Below are 20,001 nucleotides of genomic sequence, written 5' to 3'. Positions count from 1 at the left end.
TGTTGGATGTCAATGTCTGTGGATGTGGGTTGTGTATGGCCAGTACTCATACAGCGTGCCTGAAATGTTGATATCCTAGCATCCGGTAAGTTGACCCTGCTAAGAACTCACTCTGGTTTAACCAATGGCTAGTTTAGAAAGATCACAATATGTGGCAATTTGGGCTGTTAACAAAGAATTTAACAAGCAGCAATGAACATTAATAAGGAACTTGCTGCTGCCTAGCAAGAATCTCACCATGTCACTTGAGAAAGGTGTACAAGCTGTAACAAGATGATTTTGACATCACAATAGTACTCAATAAACATTTCTACTGATTCTATCACACCTCTCACCATAGCCCATTTTGCTCAGGGCCTGATAAGATTCTGCCCAAAGAGACCGTGATAGTTTGAAAATATGCATAAAGTTATGACAGATTGACTCCTCCATAGCAGAAAACACTTATATCCTATCAATTTCTTTACAAATTTTAAAAACTTCAATATAACCTAATGCATTTTAGTGACTACATGTTTAGTTTATATTATCTCCTTTTGGTTTAACAGAGCACTGATAATGACCTGCTGAAACTGTGCAGAAATAGAGAAACAACATTAACATTTTGAGTCCTATATGATTGTTTTTCAGTTTTGTTTCTGTCTCCACAGTTGCTGCCAGATTTGCTGAGTTTCTGCACTATTTTCTGTTTTTAATACAAATGAATTATTTTAATTTCAATGTAACTCTCTGAATCTATGACATAAATGAATAATTTTTCTCTCTCTCTCTATTAGCTTGGATTGCTGGCTTTTAGCTTTTTTTGGAAGTAACAATAGATTTTCTGGTTCTATCCTGACATCCAGAAATAGGCCATCTATTGTCCTGTAATTCAACTTTAACCTTGCAAGGTAGTTATAGGTTAGCAATTATCTTTAATTAACTCCAAGCTAGTTTCATTCACATTTACTTAAATGGTTACTTATCAATTTCTCAATCTTGTGCTCCTGTTTTCTACAGTTAAAATGTTTGTTGCTAAATCCAGAAATTATGTTCTAAACCTTCTGAGTTATAAACTAGATATTCACAACACCTTGAATCTGCATGACTGCCTCCTCTCCTACTCAAAATAAACTTTTCTTATTTACTCTATCCCTTCTATTAATAGAACCCTTCTATTAAATCTCCCTTCAATCTTCTCTGCTGTGAGAACAACCACAACTTCTCTACATCACATGTGTCTTTTACCTCACCAGCTTTAATTTGATAATATGTAATCATGTTAGTTCCATAAAAGACAGAAAAGCTTTTTTTAAAGATATAAACTGGAACTTTGGTTTAATACTAGTAAAGAGTCTTGAAATTAAATCTGTGTAGGCAAAGCCAGATTCATGTTTACATTTCCATATCTTGCCATTTTCTGTAAACTTGCACGTAGGAGAGATCAATATACCTTATCGGATATGAATAAAATAGATGACCTTTGATTGCTTTGTGAGCTTATGAATAGTGGTGTAAAAGCATTGAGCTAGAAAGACCAAGTTCAGGCACTAGTAGTAGCAGAGATGTAAAAGTAAAGGACAATTAATCCCAAGGTGTTGTGCACAATCCAAGTACATTTTGCACACCGAAAGAAGCAAAGCTGGGGCCAAATCCTTGTCCTGGCTACAGAACATCATAAATATGTAAGTTTGCTCACTGTGCTGGAAGATTTGTTTTTGGACATTTCGTCATCATACTAGGTAACATCATCAGTGAGAGTCTCCTGAGACTCTCACTGATAATATCACCCAGTACAGTGCCAAAACATCTGAAAACAAATCTTCCAGCTCAGCGAGCTAACTTACTTATCAACCTGAGCTACAAATCTTCTCAAAAATCGCTAATAGAACATCTGATCTAACATCTGATCAGCAGCTGAGTTTCTTGGATGGGAGTGTTTTGAGAAGTGTTTGGGAAATGCCACATTGTAACGGCAATATTTCTTTTAGGATTTTGAATTATTATTTAAATAATTTTTGAAGATATTTCACAATTCTATTTGTGTTTCTTACTGTAAACCTTAAGATAATCTGTATTTTTATCATGTTATCATCGGGGTTTATTTGGTTAAGATTTTATTTTCTTTACAGGCTGCTATTGTGTCTGAGAATATCTTGAAAATTTTGGGGAAGTTACTCTTAATTTACAGAACCAATCCAAGAGTCAGTAATTATGTTGGAAACATAATCCAAAAACTAGCAACAAGTAAGACTCAACAGGTATGTTATTGCATTTAAAGTGGAAAACACACTTACTCAAGAATACCCTTAACATTTCAATGTCATGACAATTTGAAAGCTTCTGTTCACAACATGTACAGTTTCAGTGACGATTCTTTGATGTTAAGTAATAGACTGTACATTTAAGTTCCCATTTGAGGTTAAATTCAGAAGTCACTGTGATACCATCAGGGTGCCACACTCCAATAGTGCACAGCTTGGAGAATTGCTATTACAGGGCAATATGACATCCAGATAGTCCTTGTATAACGCAATGGTTGTGTTCTTGTGCAACTCCGCATTATAGAAAAATTGCGCTTTAGAAACAGCATTTAAAGTGTTGGTGATGTAATCACATTACAGCCAACACACATTTTAAAAGTTTGTGCTTTAGAAACAGCATCCCCAATTAATCACTTGCGTTGCAATGAACTTGCGTTATCGAAACATATGTTATAGCAAAACAACCTGTATCTCCAATTCTGATCCCTATGTATTGTAAACAACTGGAGGTCCAGGATTGATTAGTTTAATTTTATTTTCTCTGAAATGTCCATTTTAACAAATTGAAGATCAGTTACAAACGATATTTGAGCATCAGCAAATGGTGTCACAGTAGGATTATCTGTCCTGTTGTCAAAAAAAAGTGCCAAGTGAAGTCACAGGGTTTTAAAGGAGACCTGGTGTGTGTGAGAAGTAAAGTGCAGACTATGGCCATCTTACCTTCCAGGAATAGCATTGTCCGATATTCAAGAAGTCTACTTTTCAAATATACTTTGTACAGCCATATGGTATAGGAGGAATGTAACATAGAGCATATATGGCATGTCGAACACTTAATTGTTTTTAGGTTTTGGAAAAATACAAAGTGAGCCATTTAGACCAAATTATGCAAATTCATTATTTTCATTGTACATCATGAATTTACAGTGCTCCAGATTTTGGGAAGGAGGCAATGAGCTTAGAAAAGGAATGGAAAATGATCACCCAGAGTTGGCAGTGGTATTGATAAGGAAGCTGCCAATGGTTTGTCTTCATTAATTCATTGAAACTGGCATGAATTTTAGGAGTCTACACATACATAGAATAACATGGAGGTTGCTGCCACTGATTGTACTTTTCTGCAGAGAGTGCTCTGTTGGTGCACCACAGTCTATAAGAATCCTGAAAATGTTACACCTTGTTGAATGAGGCATACCCGTGTTTTCAATGCATATTAACTGAACGATTATTGATAAACATTCTCATTAGCCTTGAAACACTAATTTTAAAATTGTAGCATGTCACATTTATCCATTATAATAAAAACATGTCACACATTTCTTCCGAAAGTTTATCTTAGGATCTAAACTGATCTAAGTACAAATCAGTTATATAGTTTTCTGAAGTTTTAGCTTAAAAGTAAAATGACTGGTGTAAATTTTCTGGTTTGTTTAATACTTTAATGTGATTGGTTGCTCATCCTGCATTGCTGCTGGAAATCCCCCATGACTTGGTGCCATATTTAAATAATCATCAGGAAAACAGGAGCCACTGTCATAGTGATTGTTAGAATTAATAGATAACTTTCTTCGAAGTCCGCTACTGACCCCAAAATCTGGCAGATTTTATTCATTATTTTGATTAAACCAGCACTTTTCTGAAAATGTTTTTTAAAAACCAAAGTGACAAAAGCCATGCAGATCAAAAAAACCCCAAAGAACTGCAGACGCTAAAGCAAAAACAGAAATTGCTGGAAAAACTCAGGTCTGGCAGCATCTGTGGAGAGAAAGCAGAGTTAAATCTGAAGAAGGGTCAACGGTCCCAAAACGTGAACTCTGCTTGTTTTCTACCGATGCTGCCAGACCTCTAGCAATTTCTGATTTTGTTTATTAATGTACTGACAATAGAGGACTGTAAAAAGTGAGTACAATATAGTAAAAAGTCAATTTGCCTATGTGGCAGTAAGATACATCAAATGTAAAGTATATTGTAACACTGAAATGCTTCATTCACTTCAATTTGAAAAAACGTTATTGCTCATCATGTCTAAGGGAGGGCTTGGCCAAGTGGTTTTGTTGCTAGACTATTAATCCAGACACCCAGGTATGGTTCTGGGACCTGGGTTCAGATCCTGCCATGGCTGAAGGTGGAATTGGTTCACTAATATCTTTTAGGGAAAGTAACTGGTGGTTTACCTGTAACTCCACACCCAGAGCAATGTGGTTGACTTCTAACTGCCCTCTCGGCAACTTGAACAAAGAACGAAGAAAATTTACAGCCCAGGAACAGGCCTTTTAGCCCTCCAAGCCTGAGCCGATCCAAATCTATTGTCTAAACCTGTTGTCCAATTCTTAAGGATCTGTATCCCTCTGCTCCCCACCTACTCATGCATCTGTCCAGACGCACATTAAGTGAATCTTCCATGCTGCCTCTACTCCCTCTGCTGGCAACGTGTTCCAGGCACCTACCACCCTCTGTGTAAAATACTTGCCGCATATATCCTCCTTAAACTTTTCACCTCTCACCTTGAACGCTTGACCTCTCGTTATTGAATCCCTCATCCTGGGGAAAAAAGCTTATCTGTATCTACCCTGTTTTTACCCTTCATGATTTTGTAGACCTCAATCAGGTCCTGCCTCAATCTCCTTTTTTTATCTAATGAGAACAATCCTAACCTACTCAATCTCTCTTCATAGCTAGCACCTTCAATGCCAGGCAACATCATCGTAAACCTTCTCTGCACCCTCTCAAAGCGTCCACATCCTTTTGGTAATGTGCTGACCAGAACTGTACACAGTATTCTAAGTGCGGCTGAACCAATGTCTTGTACAATTTTAACATGACCTGCCAGCTCTTATACTCAATACCCCGTCTGATGAAGGCAAGCAGACCATATGCCTTCTTGACCACTCTATCCACTTGTGCAGCCATCTTCAGGGTACAATGGACCTGAACTCCCAGACCTCTCTGCTCATCAACTTTTCCCAAGGCTCTTTCATTTACAGTATAGTTCGCTCTAGAATTAGACCTTCCAAAAGCATCACCTCACGTTTGCCTGGATTGAACTCCATCTGCCACTTTTCCGCCCAACTCTCCAGTCTATCTATATTCTCCTGTATTCTTTGACAGTCCCCTGTGCTTTCTGCTACTCCACCAGTCTTCATGTCATCTGCACACTTACTGATCAGACCAACAGTGCCCTCTTCCAGATCATTTATGTATATCACAAACAACAGTGGCCCCAACACTGATCCCTGTGGAACACCTGGTCACCTTTCTCCATTTCAAGAAACTCCCTTCAACTATTACTCTGTCTCCTGTTACTCTACCAGTTCTTTATCCACTTAGCTAGAACACCCTGCACACCATGTGACTTCACTTTCTCCATTAGTTTACCATGGGGAACTTTTTCAAACGCCTTACTTAAAGTCCATGTGTATGACATCTACAGCCCTTCCTTCATCTATCAACTTGGTCAGTTCCACAAAGAACCCTTATGAGTTGGCACGATTTTGCCCACAAAACCATGTTGCCTATTACTGATAAGCCTATTCTCTTCCAAATATAAGTAGGTTCTATCCCTCAGTTCCTTCTCCAGCAACTTTCCCACCACTGACGTCAGGCTCACTGGTCTGTAGTTACCTGGAATATCCCTACTACCCTTCTTGTACAGGGGGACAACATGAGCAACCCTCCAGTTCTCTGGCACCTCACCAGTGTTTAAGGATGCTGCGAAGATATCTGTCAGGGCCCCAGTTACTTCCTCTCTCACCTCCCTCAGCAACCTGGAATAGACCGCATCCGGTCCTAGGGATTTGTCCACCTTAATATCCTTTAGCCTACCCAATACATCTTCCCTCCTTATGTCAACATGATCCAGAGTAAACCAACTTCTATCTGTAATCTCAGCATTCATCATGTCCCTCTCCTCAGTGAACACTGATGCAAAGAAATTGAGAATCTCACCTATTTTCTCAGGTTTGACACACAACCTTCCTTCCTTATCCTTTAGTGGACAAACCCTTTCTCTGGTTACCCGCTGGCTTCTTATATAAGAATAAAAGGTCTGTGATTCTCCCTAATTCTGCTCCCCCAACCCACTTCATGACCCCTTTTAGCCCGCTTGAATTCTCATTTAAGATTGGTCCCACTCTCCCGATATTCATCCAAGGCCCGCTGTGTTCTTAGTTGCTGGATCTTTATGTATGCTTCACTTTTCATCTTGGCTAGTCGCACGATTTCTCCTGTCATCCATGGTTCACGAATCTTGCCTTTCCTATCACTTGTTTTCAAAGGGACCTGCCTATCCTGCACTACTTTCAACCTATCTTTGAAAGCTTCCCACATATCAAATGTGAACTTTCCTTCAAATAGCTGTGTCCAATCCACATTTCCCAGCTCCTGCCTAATTTTGATATAATTAGCCTTGGCCCAGTTTAATAATCATCCCTGAGGACCACTCGCATCTTTGTCTATGAGTATTCTAAAACTTACAGAATTGTGGTCACTATTCTCAAAGAAATCCCCCACTGCAGCTTCTATCACCTGTTCTGGCTCATTCCCCAATACCAGATCCAATATGGCCCCTTCCCTAGTTGGACCATTGACATACTGCTGTAGAAAACTTTCCTGGATGCTCCTTACAAATTCTGTCCCATCCAGACTTCTGACACTAAGTGTATCCCAGTCAATGTTGGGAAAATTAAAATCTCCCATCGCTACCACCCTGTTGCCTCTACATCTTTCCATAATCTGTTCACCTATTGGTTCTTCTACCTCACGCTCACTGTTGGGAGGCTTGTAATATAGCCCCAGCCATGTAACTGCACCCTTCTTATTTCTCAGCTTCACCCATAATGCCTGACTGCTCAAGCCTTCCATAGTGTCCTCCTTTAGCACAGCTGTGATATCATCCCTGACCAGTAATGCAAGTCTCCCCTCCTTTTACTTCCCTCCCTGTCCCACCCATAATGCCTGACTGCTCAAGCCTTCCATAGTGTCCTCCTTTAGCACAGCTGTGATATCATCCCTGACCAGTAATGCAAGTCCTCCCCTCCTTTTACTTCCCTCCCTGTCCTGTCTGAAGCATCTATATCCTGGAACATCTAGTTGCCAATCATGCTCTTCCTTCAATCAAGTCTCTGTGATCGCAATAACGTCATACTCCCAGGCACCAATCCAGGCCCTAAGTTCATCTGCCTTACCCACTATACTCCTTGCATTAAATTATATGCACTTCAGGCTGCCAGTTCTTTTGTGTTCATCTACTCTCTGCCTACTCTTCCCCTTGGTAATGTTAACTTTGTGATCCTTACAGTCTCCAGTTCCACCTCACTGTCTAGTAGTCTTCTCTTCTGGTTCCCAACCCCCTGCCATATTAGTTTAAAACCTCCCAACAACAGTAGCAAAAAGTCCACCAAGGACATTAGTTCCAGTCTGGTTCAGGTGTAGACCGTCCAATTTGTAATAGTCTCACCTTCCCCAGAACCGGTCCCAATATCCCACAGATCTGAACTCCTCCCTCCTACACCATCCCTCAAGCCACGTGTTCATCCTGCCTATTCTTTAATTTCTACCCTGGCTAGCACGTGGCATTGGTGCCCATTAGAAATGGGCAGTAAATATCAGCCCAACCTGCATTAATATAACAGTGAATTAATGTAAAAAAAACTTGCAGAATATTGATAAAGTGAAAATCAGGGATGGAATTACTGAACATAGCAGATATGAACAAGAAGGCATCAGAAAAGTAAGAGAAATGGTCAAGATGCAGTTTAGTGATAAGCATACTTGTGATGGCTTTGATGAAACAAGTGCTGAACGTAACAGATATGAACCATTGATTTTCAGTTTTATTTACTTTGCAGAATATTTGCTCAGTCGTGAATAACACCCCTGCTATTTATAACTTCTTTATGGATTATTGTATTAGCAGCCTGGAACTTATAGAAATATAGCTCTTTCAAAGCCCTTTACATAAGTGTTTCTAAAAATTTCACCACTTGTTTCATCAAAGCCATCATAAGTACATTGTTTTCATCACTCAGCTGCACTTTGACCATTTCTCCTACTTTTCTGACGTCTTCTTGTTCATCTCACCCTCTTCTACCTCTCATTTCTCCTCTATCTCTCATTTCTCTTCTAAAAAACTTTAGTTACCATATTTGTCAAATGGGATTTCTGTACTGAAAAGACCTGTCTTACAGCTTTCGCAGTGAGTGAACTTCAGTGTCAGTGATGATGCAGTATGCCTCAACATCCATTTGTGACCATGCTGTTCTTCTGTCTTCTCCCTTTTAACCCTCCTCATAAACTTATCTATTTATGTACTTTGCCACATACAATCAGTTTTAATTGTGCAGGTTTCTCTCTCTCTGTCACTGCAGAATGTTCATTCACTCATGAACAAAGCCCAGCTAGTGGAATGTGTGGATTCATGGTGGATGAAATTTAACTCCGAGAAACGTGAATTGATACATCATGGCAGAGAGAACACGGCAAAGTAATAAAGGATACAATTCTAAACAAGAAGCGGAAAGAATTCAGAGGGTGATGGAAGCCTGGAATTCATGCCTGACAGGGTAGTTCAGTGAGAAAATCTTGTGGCATTTAATTTGTATTACTTCATTTGTGTTAGCATAGCCCCCACCCCTGGCGGCTGTTCCAAGTTTCCGCGCACACTGATTGCTGCACCAACTTTCACGCAGCTGGGAAAACAATTCAAGGAAAATGAGATTAGTGCAGTTTGTCAGCAGGAGGGGAAATTGGGCTGAATGCCTTTCTTTTGTACTGTAAATGTCTATGAGTTTGTGAGAAACAGAGGGACCTGGAAGTGTATATCGACATAAAGTTGAAAGTCACATAGCAGTTTGAGAATCATAGAATCCCTACAGTGTGGAAACAGGCCACTTGGCCCAATGAGTCCACACCGACCCTCCAAAGAGTAAGCAAATAAGACTGTGACCACATAAATAGGGGCATAGAATACAAAAGCAAACAAGTTAGAATGACCTTTTATACATTTTGTTTCTGCTTCAACTGGAGTATTGTCTCCAATTCTAGGAACCATAGTTTAAGAAGATGTGAAGTTTTTAGAGAGGGTACAGAAATGATGTACATGAATGATTCCAGAATTCAGGGTCTGAACTTGCATAAATTAGTTGCTGAAACCTGATGAAGAAACTAGATTTGAGAGATTGTTCAAAATCATGAGAGGTAGGGAGAGTTGGTTGAGAGAGACTGTTCCCTTTGACAGAGGGGAGGAGTATCAAATGGCACACATTTAATATAATGGGCAAAGTTGCCAATGATGATTTGAGGATTTTTTTTAATGCCAGGGATTAGTTAAGACATAAAGTCATTACCCAAGCTTGGTTGATGCAAACTCAACTGGAGTTTTCAAAAGGGAATTGAATAAGCACCTGAACAAAAAAAATGCAGAAGATAATGTGGAACTGGCTGAGTTGCTCTTGTAGGCGTACAGAATGAACACAATATCCTACCTTTTGTGCTTTAACCATTCTGTATTCTAATATTCTATTCTTCTTACTTCCCTTGACCTTGTTTCATTCAACTAGCCATATCTCCCTATGCTCCCTCAATCCTACCATTTACTAGGACGGATGGGGGTAGAAGCTCTTCCTTCACTCCCTCAAAACCATATTCACAAATCCCTTCACAAGTCATGGCACTTCTGCTGTTGCCACACTTTTCCTTATAACATCCTTATCCTTAGAAATAAATCATTGTTCTCCATCACTATTTTTCTATTGATTGTCCAATGTTGTTCCACTGTCAGAGGAGCACAAATCTGAATGTGCTTTGTCACAATTACACAGCAGATCATAAACCACCCTCTTTGCACTTGGGTGTGGAACCCTTTTCTTCTGATACCAGGATTACTGAGGAGTGCAAAGGTATCCTCTGACTCCTTTTCTCTGTGAACGGCTGTCTTTTAACTTTATTTCAAGAAAAACCTGTGAAATGCTCATAAACAGCTTAATTTAAAAGGTCAAAACAAGCTTTCATTGTAGTTTTGGATTTTGCTTCATTAGAAACTCATTTTGATTTGCATTTCAGGATATTATTGACAGTCGATGTGTTGTGGTCCTGCTTCAGGTCTTTGGGCTCCTCACAATTCATGATGAATCTTTGCTGTACGTCACGGCTTGCATTGCTCAGCTCACAAATAATGGTAACGATATACATTCATTACTATTCTACAATGATGTAACGAGTAGGTGATAGTCAACAATACTTTCATTTTCTTTCTGATTCTGGGGATCTGAGGCAGGAAACGTATGCCAGCTTTCAAAAGGCCCTCACTCAGCATTTCAGGGAGGTGGCAGAGAGATGAAATTGGGTCACACCTTCCTAAGACAACCAAGGAGGTGGAATGGTACAGAGATGGGCTGTTTATCAGGCCCAATTTCAGTTCTTTAGGAATTCAACCAAGGTTTATAAAAGATAGAAACAAAAATAGAAGTTGCTGGAAAAGCTCAGCACGTCTGGCAACATCTGTGAAGAGAAATCAGAGTTAACGTTGCAGGTCTGGTTTCTGAGGAAGGATCACCAGATCCAAAATGTTCACTTTGATTTCTGTTCACAGGTGTTGCCAGACCTGCTGAGCTTTTCCAGCAACTTGTTTTTGTTTCTGATTTACAGCATCCGCAGTTCTTTTTGTTTTTCTTTGTAAACGTCAGGTCGGCATGGTGGCTCAGTGGTTAGCACTGCTGTCTCAGGGACCCAGATTTGATTCCACCCTTGGGGGTGTCTGTGTGGAGCTTGCATGTTCTCCATGTGATTGCGTGGGTTTCCTCTAGGTTCTCTGGTTTCCTCCCACAGTCCAAAGATGTACGGGTTAGGTAGCTTAGTGTCCAGGGATTTGCAGGCTAGTTGGATTAGCCATGGTCAACACAAAGGTAGGGGGTACTTTGGAGGGTTGGTGCAGACCCAATGGACCAAATGACTTCTTTCCGCATTGTAGGGATTCTGTGATTCCTCAAGTATTCACCTTGCTTCTCTCACTGTCACTTCCATAACCACTCACAGAATTCACATGGAGATGTAAAAACTCTAATACCCTAAGAAAGTTCTCATCTATATATACTTGATTGTAAAATAGACTTTCATTCATGAAGAATTTTCAAAAACTTTAAATTCTTCTAAGCAATTATTCTGTCTTTAAAAATAATTCGAATCAGTAACCACATCAAAAACCATTAGTTATGTACTAGCCTCCTAAACCTATCAACATGAAGTAACCCATTGATGTGGTTTTGGGTACTTTTAGAGCTCAGCCAAGGATTCATTACAAGACTTGTGGAAATGATCAGCAATGACCTATCAATCACTGCACCCGAGCAACTATGTCTTCTACTGTAACGTCAAGCTGCAATTGTCTTTGTTTCTATTTTTAAGGGACTAGGGAGTTAAATCACTTCAGATCTTGACACTTAAACAGGTTACTTCAAGACCATTTATGTCTAATCCAATAAATTGTGGTTCTCCACACTGCAGGTTAAGGTCGTTGGATCAGTGAAAATGGCTTTGATTTAAACTAAGCACTAATTTCAAATGGACCTGCTAAGTTCAAGTTTCCTGTTTGTGTTTCACACTCTGCTCCTTCTAATAGAAACGTTGCAGCACAGAAAGAGGCTATTCAGCCCATCGTCTCTGCACTTCATTTATAACTAATGTTCTGTTGGTAAAATTGGGAATTGCCAAAATGGAGGCAGGATCTCTATTGAGAGAGTACGCAGTACGATGTTGAGCATCTCTACTTCTGGTGTCTTGGGTCCTGTCCCATTCTGGCCCTGCCATTACCAGGATAGGAGTTGCAACTCCAGTATTTCATCAGATAACCCATGAGAGGTTATGACCCATAGTTGGGAAGCTGTGTCTTAGTGTGTAGCCAATGTCCACAAAAAACACTACATATTTAAGGTTTTATAATTTTATAATCTTTTATAATGAATTGGGGAAGAATTTTAAACAGTATTTGTATTGTACAATTCAATATAGGAGAGGTGGTTTCTGTTGTAGAAACAAGAAACTGAACAAAACAACAAATGATTCTGAGTTTGTACAAAAGTATTATGTACTATTGTGGTTACTACATTTAGAAGGGCATTCAGAAACTGGAGATGGTGCAGCGAAGTACTAGGCTAGGAGATAAATCAACAGAGATACAGAGCGGCAAATATTTTAAGCATATATTTCAGCAAACCCAAAACAAATACATTCCTACTATAAAGAAATAGTCGAAAGGGAGGACGCACCATCTGTGCAATAAACTTAAGGAGAAAAACATGGAACTATGTAAAAGTAAGTGACATGTCAGATGGTTGGACAGAACACAAGAAATAGTAAAAAAATAATTAAAAGGTTAATCAGGAAATAAAAAATGGAAGTGTAAGAGAAAGACAGATAGGAATGTAAAGGTTGAATTGCAAAGGTCTTTTCACTGGGGTAGGGGAGTTCAAAACTAGAGGATGTAGGTTTGAGGGGAGGGGGGAAAGATTTAAAAGGGACCTGAGGGGCAACTTTTTCACAAGGTGGTGTGCATATGGAATGAACTGCTAGAGAAAGTGGGAGATGCAGGTTTAGTTGCAACATTTACAAGACCTTTGGACAGCTACATGAATAGAAAAGATTTAGAGATGTGGGCCAAACACAGGCAAATGGTTTAGTTTGGTAAACCTGGTTGACATGGATGAGTTGGACTGAAGGGACTGTTTCCATACAGTATAACTCCATAATGAAATGACTGTATATGATTTTCTCGGTACCTAAAAAGGAACAGAATAAGTATTGAAAGTTGATCCTGTAGAAGATGATAATGGGGAATTAATAGTAGATAATAAGGACATAGTGGATAAAAAGAACAAGTACTTTGCTTCTATATTCGCTATAGAGGGCATAAAAAATGTAATAGCTGTAAAAGCAGGAGTGGAGAGAAAAACTTAGAAAAGTTACACTTATGTAAAAAGTAGTACTAAGCAAACTGACAGATAAGTCTCTAGGTTCTGATGGACTTCACTGTATGGTTTTAAAAGAGGTTGCTCATGAGGTAGTTATTGCTTTGGTGTTAATTTTTTCAGGTTCTCTAGATTCAGCAAAGATCGGGTTGGAAAGTAGCAAATATAATTCCTTTATTCAAGGAAGGAGGCAGGAAACAGGAGACTATAGGTCAGTTAGCTTGCCATCTTTCATTGATTCTAACACGTTCCCAATCATGAACAGGATTATAGCTGTGAATTTGGAAAAACTCAAGCTAATGGAGAAGAGTCAGCATGGTTTCATCAAAGGGATATCACATTTAACCAATTGATTGCAGTTATTTGAAGAAGTAACATGCTCTTGGACATGAAGAAGTCTATAGATACACAAGACTTTTATTTGAAGAAGTCATTTTATACGGTGCCACATCAAAGTTATTGCAGACTATAAAGCACATGGTGTAGGGAGTAGAATATTAGCACAGATAGAAGATTGGCTGGCTGGCAGGATGTGGAGGTGCAATCCTGCAGGGGTCTGTGCTGGAACCTCGACCTTTCACATTTTACATTGATACTTCGATGAGGGGAGTGAAGCATGTTAGCTAAATTCATAGCTGACACCAAAACCGGTAGGAAATTATGCTGTGGAGAAGACAAAGTTACAGATGGATATAGAGAGGTTGAGTGAGTTAGCAAAAATCTAGCAGCTGGAGTATAATGTGGGAAAATATGAAATTGTTAACTTAACAAGAAAAATAGAAAAGCAGAGTATGACTTAAATGGTTGCAGGATTGAGATGCAGTGGTGTTTAGTGGTTCTGGTGGATGGATGATGCAGAGGTTAATATGCAGGTGCAGCATGTAGTCAAGAAGGCTACCCTTTTCTATGAGTGCCGTCCTTTACAATGAGTGGTATTAAACGTAACAGTAAAGTTGTTACACTTCAGTTATACAGTGCATTGGTGAGACCACAACCTGATTACTGTGTATAGTTTTCTTCTCAAGAAGGGAAGTAAATGCATTGGAGGCAGTTTAGGGGAGATTGATTAGATTTAACATCTTGAATGAATGGCTTGTCTTAGGAAGATAGTTTGGATTAGCTAGATTTGTTTCACTGAAGTTTATAAGAGAGGGAGTGCCTTAATTGAATGTATAAGATCCTGAATGGTCCTTACAAGGTGAACATGAAAAAGCTGCTTCCTGTTGTGGCTGAGTCCAGAACTAGCAGGCACTGCTTTAAAATTAGGAGCTGCCCTTTCAAGGTAGAGTTATAGTTATAGAGTCATATTGATGTACAGCACGGAAACAGACTCTTCGGTCCAACCCGTCCATGCTAACCAGATGTCCCAACCCAATCTAGTCCCACCTGCCAGCACCTGGCCCCTGTCCCTCCAAACCCTTCCTATTCATATACCCATCCAGATGCCTTTTAAATGTCACAATTGTACTAGCTCATTCCATACACGTACCACCCTCTGTGAAAACATTGCCCCTTAGGTCTCTTTTATATCTTTCCCCTCTCACCCGAAACCTATGCCCTCTAGTTCTGGACTCCCCCACCCCAGGGAAAAGACTTTGTCCACTTATCCTATCCATATCCCTCATAATTTTATAAACCTCTATAAGGTCAACCCTCAGCCTCTGACGTTCCAGGGAAAACGGCCTCCTCCAACCCTGGCAACATCCTTGTAAATCCCGTCTGAACCCTTTCAAGTATCACAACATCTTTCCGATAGGAACGAGACCAGAATTGCAAGAAATATTCCAACAGTGGTCTAACCAATGTCCTGTACAGCAGCAACATGGCCTCCCAACTCTTGTACTCAATACTTTGACTGATAAACGAAAGCATTCCAAACGCCTTCTTCACTATTCTCTCTACTTGCAACTCCACTTTCAAGGAGCTATGAACCTGCACTCCAAGTCTCTTTGTTCAGCAACACTCCCTAAGACCTTACCATTAAGTGTATAAGTCCTGCTAAGATTTGCTTTCCCAAAATGCAGCACCTCACATTTATCTGAATTAAACTCTATCTGCCACTTCTTAGCCCATTGGTCCATCTGATCAAGATCCTGTTGTAATCTGAGGTAACCTTCTTCGCTGTCCACTACCCCTCCAATTTTGGTGTCATCTGCAAACTTACTAACTATACCTCTTATGCTCGCATCCAAATCATTTATGTAAATGACAAAAAGTAGAGGACCCAGCACCAATCCTTGTGGCATTCCACTGGTCACAGGCCTCCAGTCTGTAAAACAACCCTCCACCACCACCGTCTTCTGAGCCAGTTCTGTATCTAAATGGCTAGTTCTCCCTGTATTCAGTGAGATCTAACCTTGCTAACCAGTCTCCCATGGGGAACTTTGTCGAATGCCTTACTGAAGTCCATATAGATCCAAATTCTACTCTTTAAGGTCTGATTGTGGATGTTACAAAGTATTGAACTTAGTTACTGACCTTATTAAATAAATTTCTATTTTTTTCTAGAAATAATAAGAACACACGTAATACAAGAATCAGATGCAAATATAGCAGCTCACCTGTTGATGCTCTCAAGTCAGTCTGGAAATATCGACCTTTCCTTCCAGGCTGCTTACATAATCAGCCAACTTGGACAAGATGGTAAAATGTGAAATAAAGACTTATACTTTGCTAAATTTATGTATGAACTCACCTTCTCACTTTTTATGAAAGTTTTTTTTTGTAGAAGACATATATTTGTTTTGAGAAGAAAATGTAATTGGGTATGTCCTTTAGGTATCAAGCTAATAACATAATACTATTTCATTAGAGAAACGGGCACATTACTTAATCATTTTCTGAGCAAGGTTTTGAGATCGAGTACACATGCAAGCTGAGCCGTGGTTTGACTCCAAATTCTCTTGTGTGATCCAAATGCCAGAATGACACACTTGACTGAAAATAACTTTTTCTTCCAAAAAGAATAATAATCCTTTGCAAAGCAGGAAACCGTAATTATTCTTCTTTCTCTTTGTTATGTAGAGTTGTTTTGTTAGAGTTATGTAATGTTTTGCAATGATGATGGAAACCAATCAGTACAGCAAGTAGAATGCTGAACAAGTTTGAAGCAGTCATAATCAAAAAGTATACTGTTCTGAGCAGACCATACCTGATGTGCGGTTAGAAAGCAGCAAAACATAATTACGTCAGGGTTTTTTCAGATGGTGTATCAGTAAAGAACTTTGGAATTGAAAACTTTGTATTTCCCTGGTCTTGACAATTGCAATTCCAAGTGTACGTAACCCAAATTTCCGTACCAATTCATTTAAGGGGAAAGAAACTTGTGTCTTTCAACAAGTTTATAACGTTCACAGCTTTTCATCCAGAAATGAAGTTTTAATAACTGAATGGATTTTTCTCAGCTGAACAAAATCTAAATAATACGTATAATTTAATGTTTGCAAGCATGTAAAACACTTCAGTGGCAAATAATTACATATAGAACAGAGGTCAGGCAGTAATGTGATTGTCTCCATTACAGAAATGTTTACTCTGTTGTTGAGACCACACATCAGGGAGATTGTTGGTTACGTCTTACGTTTTCTCAAACACCAGGAAATTAGATTTCAACATCTGGGCCTTTTAACTATACGGAATCTCAGAAAAGGTAAACAAAAAATACCTTCAAGTTAATTTCTGTAGTGAATCTTTTTTCTCGTTTCTGAGAGAACTTTTTTCAGTTTTCCAAAGTATTTGCAAATTCCCTGGTTTATTTATTCATTATGCTGAAGAATGATCATTTTTCATTCATTCAAATGTGACTGAGTGTAGGTAATCTGCTCCCATCTGAACATTGAAATGAGGTGTAGCTGTAAGCCCTTTGACCCTTGATCCTGCTATGCCATTTAATAATAAGATTGTGATTGTGACCTCAGTTCCACTTTGCTGCTTACTCCCCCAATACCCTTTGCCTCTCTTGCCCTTGCTTTAAACAATTCTGCCTCTGCTGCTTTTTGGTAAAGAGAATTCCACACACTCAGAACTCTGAGTAAATTTCTCCTAAAGTGGAGAGACCTTTAATATTACATTGTGTCCCCTTGTTCTAATCTCTTCCACAAGGGAAAGAGCCTTTCAGCATCCACCAAATTAATTTCCCTCAGGACTTCTCATTTTTCAAATCAGATCATTCAGAGAGAGGTGGGTATCTGGAACTCACTGCCTTAAACAGTGATAGAGGCAGGATCCATTGCAGCATTTAATAAGTATTTAGATGAAAAATTGAAATGGGATTAGAGTATACAGACTGACTGTCTGGATGACTGACTGACTGTCTGGATGACTGTCGTTCTGTATACTCTCATCCCATTTCAATTTAGAGTTATTCAGGCAATCAGTTATCCAGACCCCTTTGCAGCTGCTGGCTTCTTCCACCCTTCCTCCAAAGTAGGCACTTGTTTCTCTCCCTTCCCCTTTCCAGCGGCCCATTCTCATCTCTCCTGGTAAACTGCCTGCTCCCTTGCAGACATGACTCCCCCTCTGTCTCACCCGGCGGATTGCTTTTTCTGACTGGTCACCCCTGTAAAATCACATTGTTTGCTCAATCAACTCTACATGTTACCTTGAAATACCCTTTGGTAACTGGAACATTGTCTTTTTTTCAGATTCTCATTTTGCAGCAGTGTTCAGTGAGAGGCAGTTGATAGAGCAACTCAACAATGTTTCTCAGCAAACAACAGAAATACAAGACCTACTTCAAGCTGTTTTATACCAGAAAGTGGAAAACTAAATGCAAGATAACTGATGATGACACCTAAGACCTGTGTATCAGGGTGGTCAAAACTAAAAGAACACAAGAAAAGCAAAGTACATTTGTCATGACCAGGAGAGGGGTGATGTGCCCTTTCTTTAACCCCCCTCTGTCAGTCGCCACAAATATTTTTTGTTTCTTTTTTCAGCACGTTACTATTATGCTTCAATTAAACTTTGTGAACCAGATCAAAAATGAAGGAAAGGCAATTCCAAGATTTTCTTGAGTGAAAACGAATAGAGTTTTACTCCCTCTCAAACACAAAAATAAGAAAATGTGACATCAAATGCATACACACAAACCTGGAGAATAAAGGTTTTGAGGGGGTGGGCTTGTGGATTGTTTCCATTCAGCCAGAAAAGTAAAGGCAGTTCCAGTTCCAGGTTTTCGACAGTCCTTGCATTGTGAGCATGATACCCGAGTCACTTTTATGCAGCTGTTCTGTTTCCTCGTGAGTGCCAAAGTGGCAGATACCCTGACCTCTCAGTGAACACTGGTTTCTCCAAGTGGTTTTTTTACAACTGTACTTATTTCTAAGATTGAGAGAGGCAGAGAAGAACTTTTAGTATCCTTGCTGTTATCAGTCCATGTTACTTGCGCTCATTGCAGATTGTGGTGTTTGTGCCGTTGTTACATTCCAAGTTGGGTTATAGAAACTCTTTCACCCAAGTTTTTAAAAATCCATTTGTAGTCCGTGCGTATCATTGACTGGCCAGCATTGATCGGCTGTCCCTAGTTGCCCATGAGAAAGTGATGGTGGTGAGCTGCCTTCTTGAATCGCTACAGTCTCAGTGCTATAGGTGGCATCACAATGCCTTTAGGGAGGGAATTCCAGGATTGTGACCCAATGACAGTGAAAGAACAATGATATATTTCCAAGGTGGGTGAGTGGCTTGAAGGGGAAGGTGGTGTAGGTGTATTCCCATGTGTTTGCTGCTCTTGTCCTTCTAGATGGAAGTGGTCATGAGTTTGGAAGGTGCTAAGCATCTTTGGTGGATTTCTTTAGTGCACCTTGCAAATCAGAGACACTGGTTATTTGGAGTACATGGAGTGGTTATTTGTGGGTGTGGTGCCAATTAAGTAGGCTGCATTGTCCTGGATGGTGTCAGTGTCGTTGGAGCTTTACTCATCCAAGCAAATGAGGAGTATTCCATCACACTTCTGACTTGAGTCTGGTAGATGGACAGGCTTTGGGGACTCAGGAGGTGAGTTACTCATTGCTGAATTTGCTAGCCCCTAACCAGCCCTTATAGCTACTGTATTTATGTGGCAAGTCCAGGTGAGTTTCTAATCAATGGCCACCCCAAGGATGTTGATAGTGGGAAAGCCAGTGAATGTCAAGGGGCAGTGGTTAGATTGTCTCTCATTGGAGATGGTCATTGCCTGGCATTTGTGTCATGCAAGTGTTACTTGCCACTTGTGGGCCCAAGCCTGGATATTGTCCAGATCTTGCTGTATTTGAACATGGACTACTTCAATATCTGAGGAGTTGAGAATGATGTTGAACATCCCCACTACTACCCTTATGATGGAGGGAAGGTCATTAACGAAGCAGCTGAAGATAGTTAGGCCTAGGACACTACCCTGAAGAACTCTTGCAGCAATATCTTGGAGCTGAGATGACTGACCTCCAACAACCACAGCCAGCTTCTAATGAGCCAGGTATGACTACGAAAGAGTTTTCCCCCTAAATTCCTGTTGATTCCAGTTTTGTGAGGGCTCCTTGCTGCCAGTCAGTCGAATGCAGCCTTAATGTCAAGGGCTGTCACTCACCTCAAGAATTCAAGATCTTTTGTCCAAGTTTGTACCAAGGCTTTAATGAGGTCAGGAGCTGAGTAGCCCTGGTGGAATCCAAACTGGGTATCACTGGGTAGGTTAATGCTGAGCATTTTCGGCTTGATAGCACTGTTGACTAAAGTTCCATCACTTACTGATGATTGAGAAGAGACTGATGAGGCAGTATTTGACTGGGTTGGATTTCCCATGCTTTTTGTATAGAAGACAATTTTCC

General features: G+C 39.9%; 1 protein-coding gene across 4 annotated transcripts in view; it reads left to right on the top strand.

Moving 5' to 3' along the window:
• Positions 1-19,313, top strand: part of LOC122547436 (vacuolar protein 8-like) — a 77,260-nt gene extending 57,947 nt beyond the window's left edge. For 3 of the 4 annotated variants that reach the window (XM_043686067.1, XM_043686073.1, XM_043686060.1), the window contains 5 exons: positions 2,112-2,240; positions 10,302-10,416; positions 15,710-15,844; positions 16,725-16,850; positions 17,845-19,313. In XM_043686067.1, coding sequence (XP_043542002.1) covers positions 2,112-2,240; positions 10,302-10,416; positions 15,710-15,844; positions 16,725-16,850; positions 17,845-17,969 — 630 coding nt within the window. In that variant the 3' untranslated portion in view covers positions 17,970-19,313. The remainder of the gene's footprint in view (positions 1-2,111; positions 2,241-10,301; positions 10,417-15,709; positions 15,845-16,724; positions 16,851-17,844) is intronic. The other variant, XM_043686080.1, reaches the window with a different exon arrangement.
• The last annotated feature ends 688 nt before the right edge of the window (positions 19,314-20,001 follow it).

Source organism: Chiloscyllium plagiosum, chromosome 3 (genome assembly GCF_004010195.1).
Source record: "Chiloscyllium plagiosum isolate BGI_BamShark_2017 chromosome 3, ASM401019v2, whole genome shotgun sequence".
Taxonomy (NCBI): Eukaryota; Metazoa; Chordata; class Chondrichthyes; order Orectolobiformes; family Hemiscylliidae; genus Chiloscyllium; species Chiloscyllium plagiosum.
Note: the sequence above shows the minus strand (reverse complement) of the source record. Positions and strands in the feature narration are given on the sequence as shown.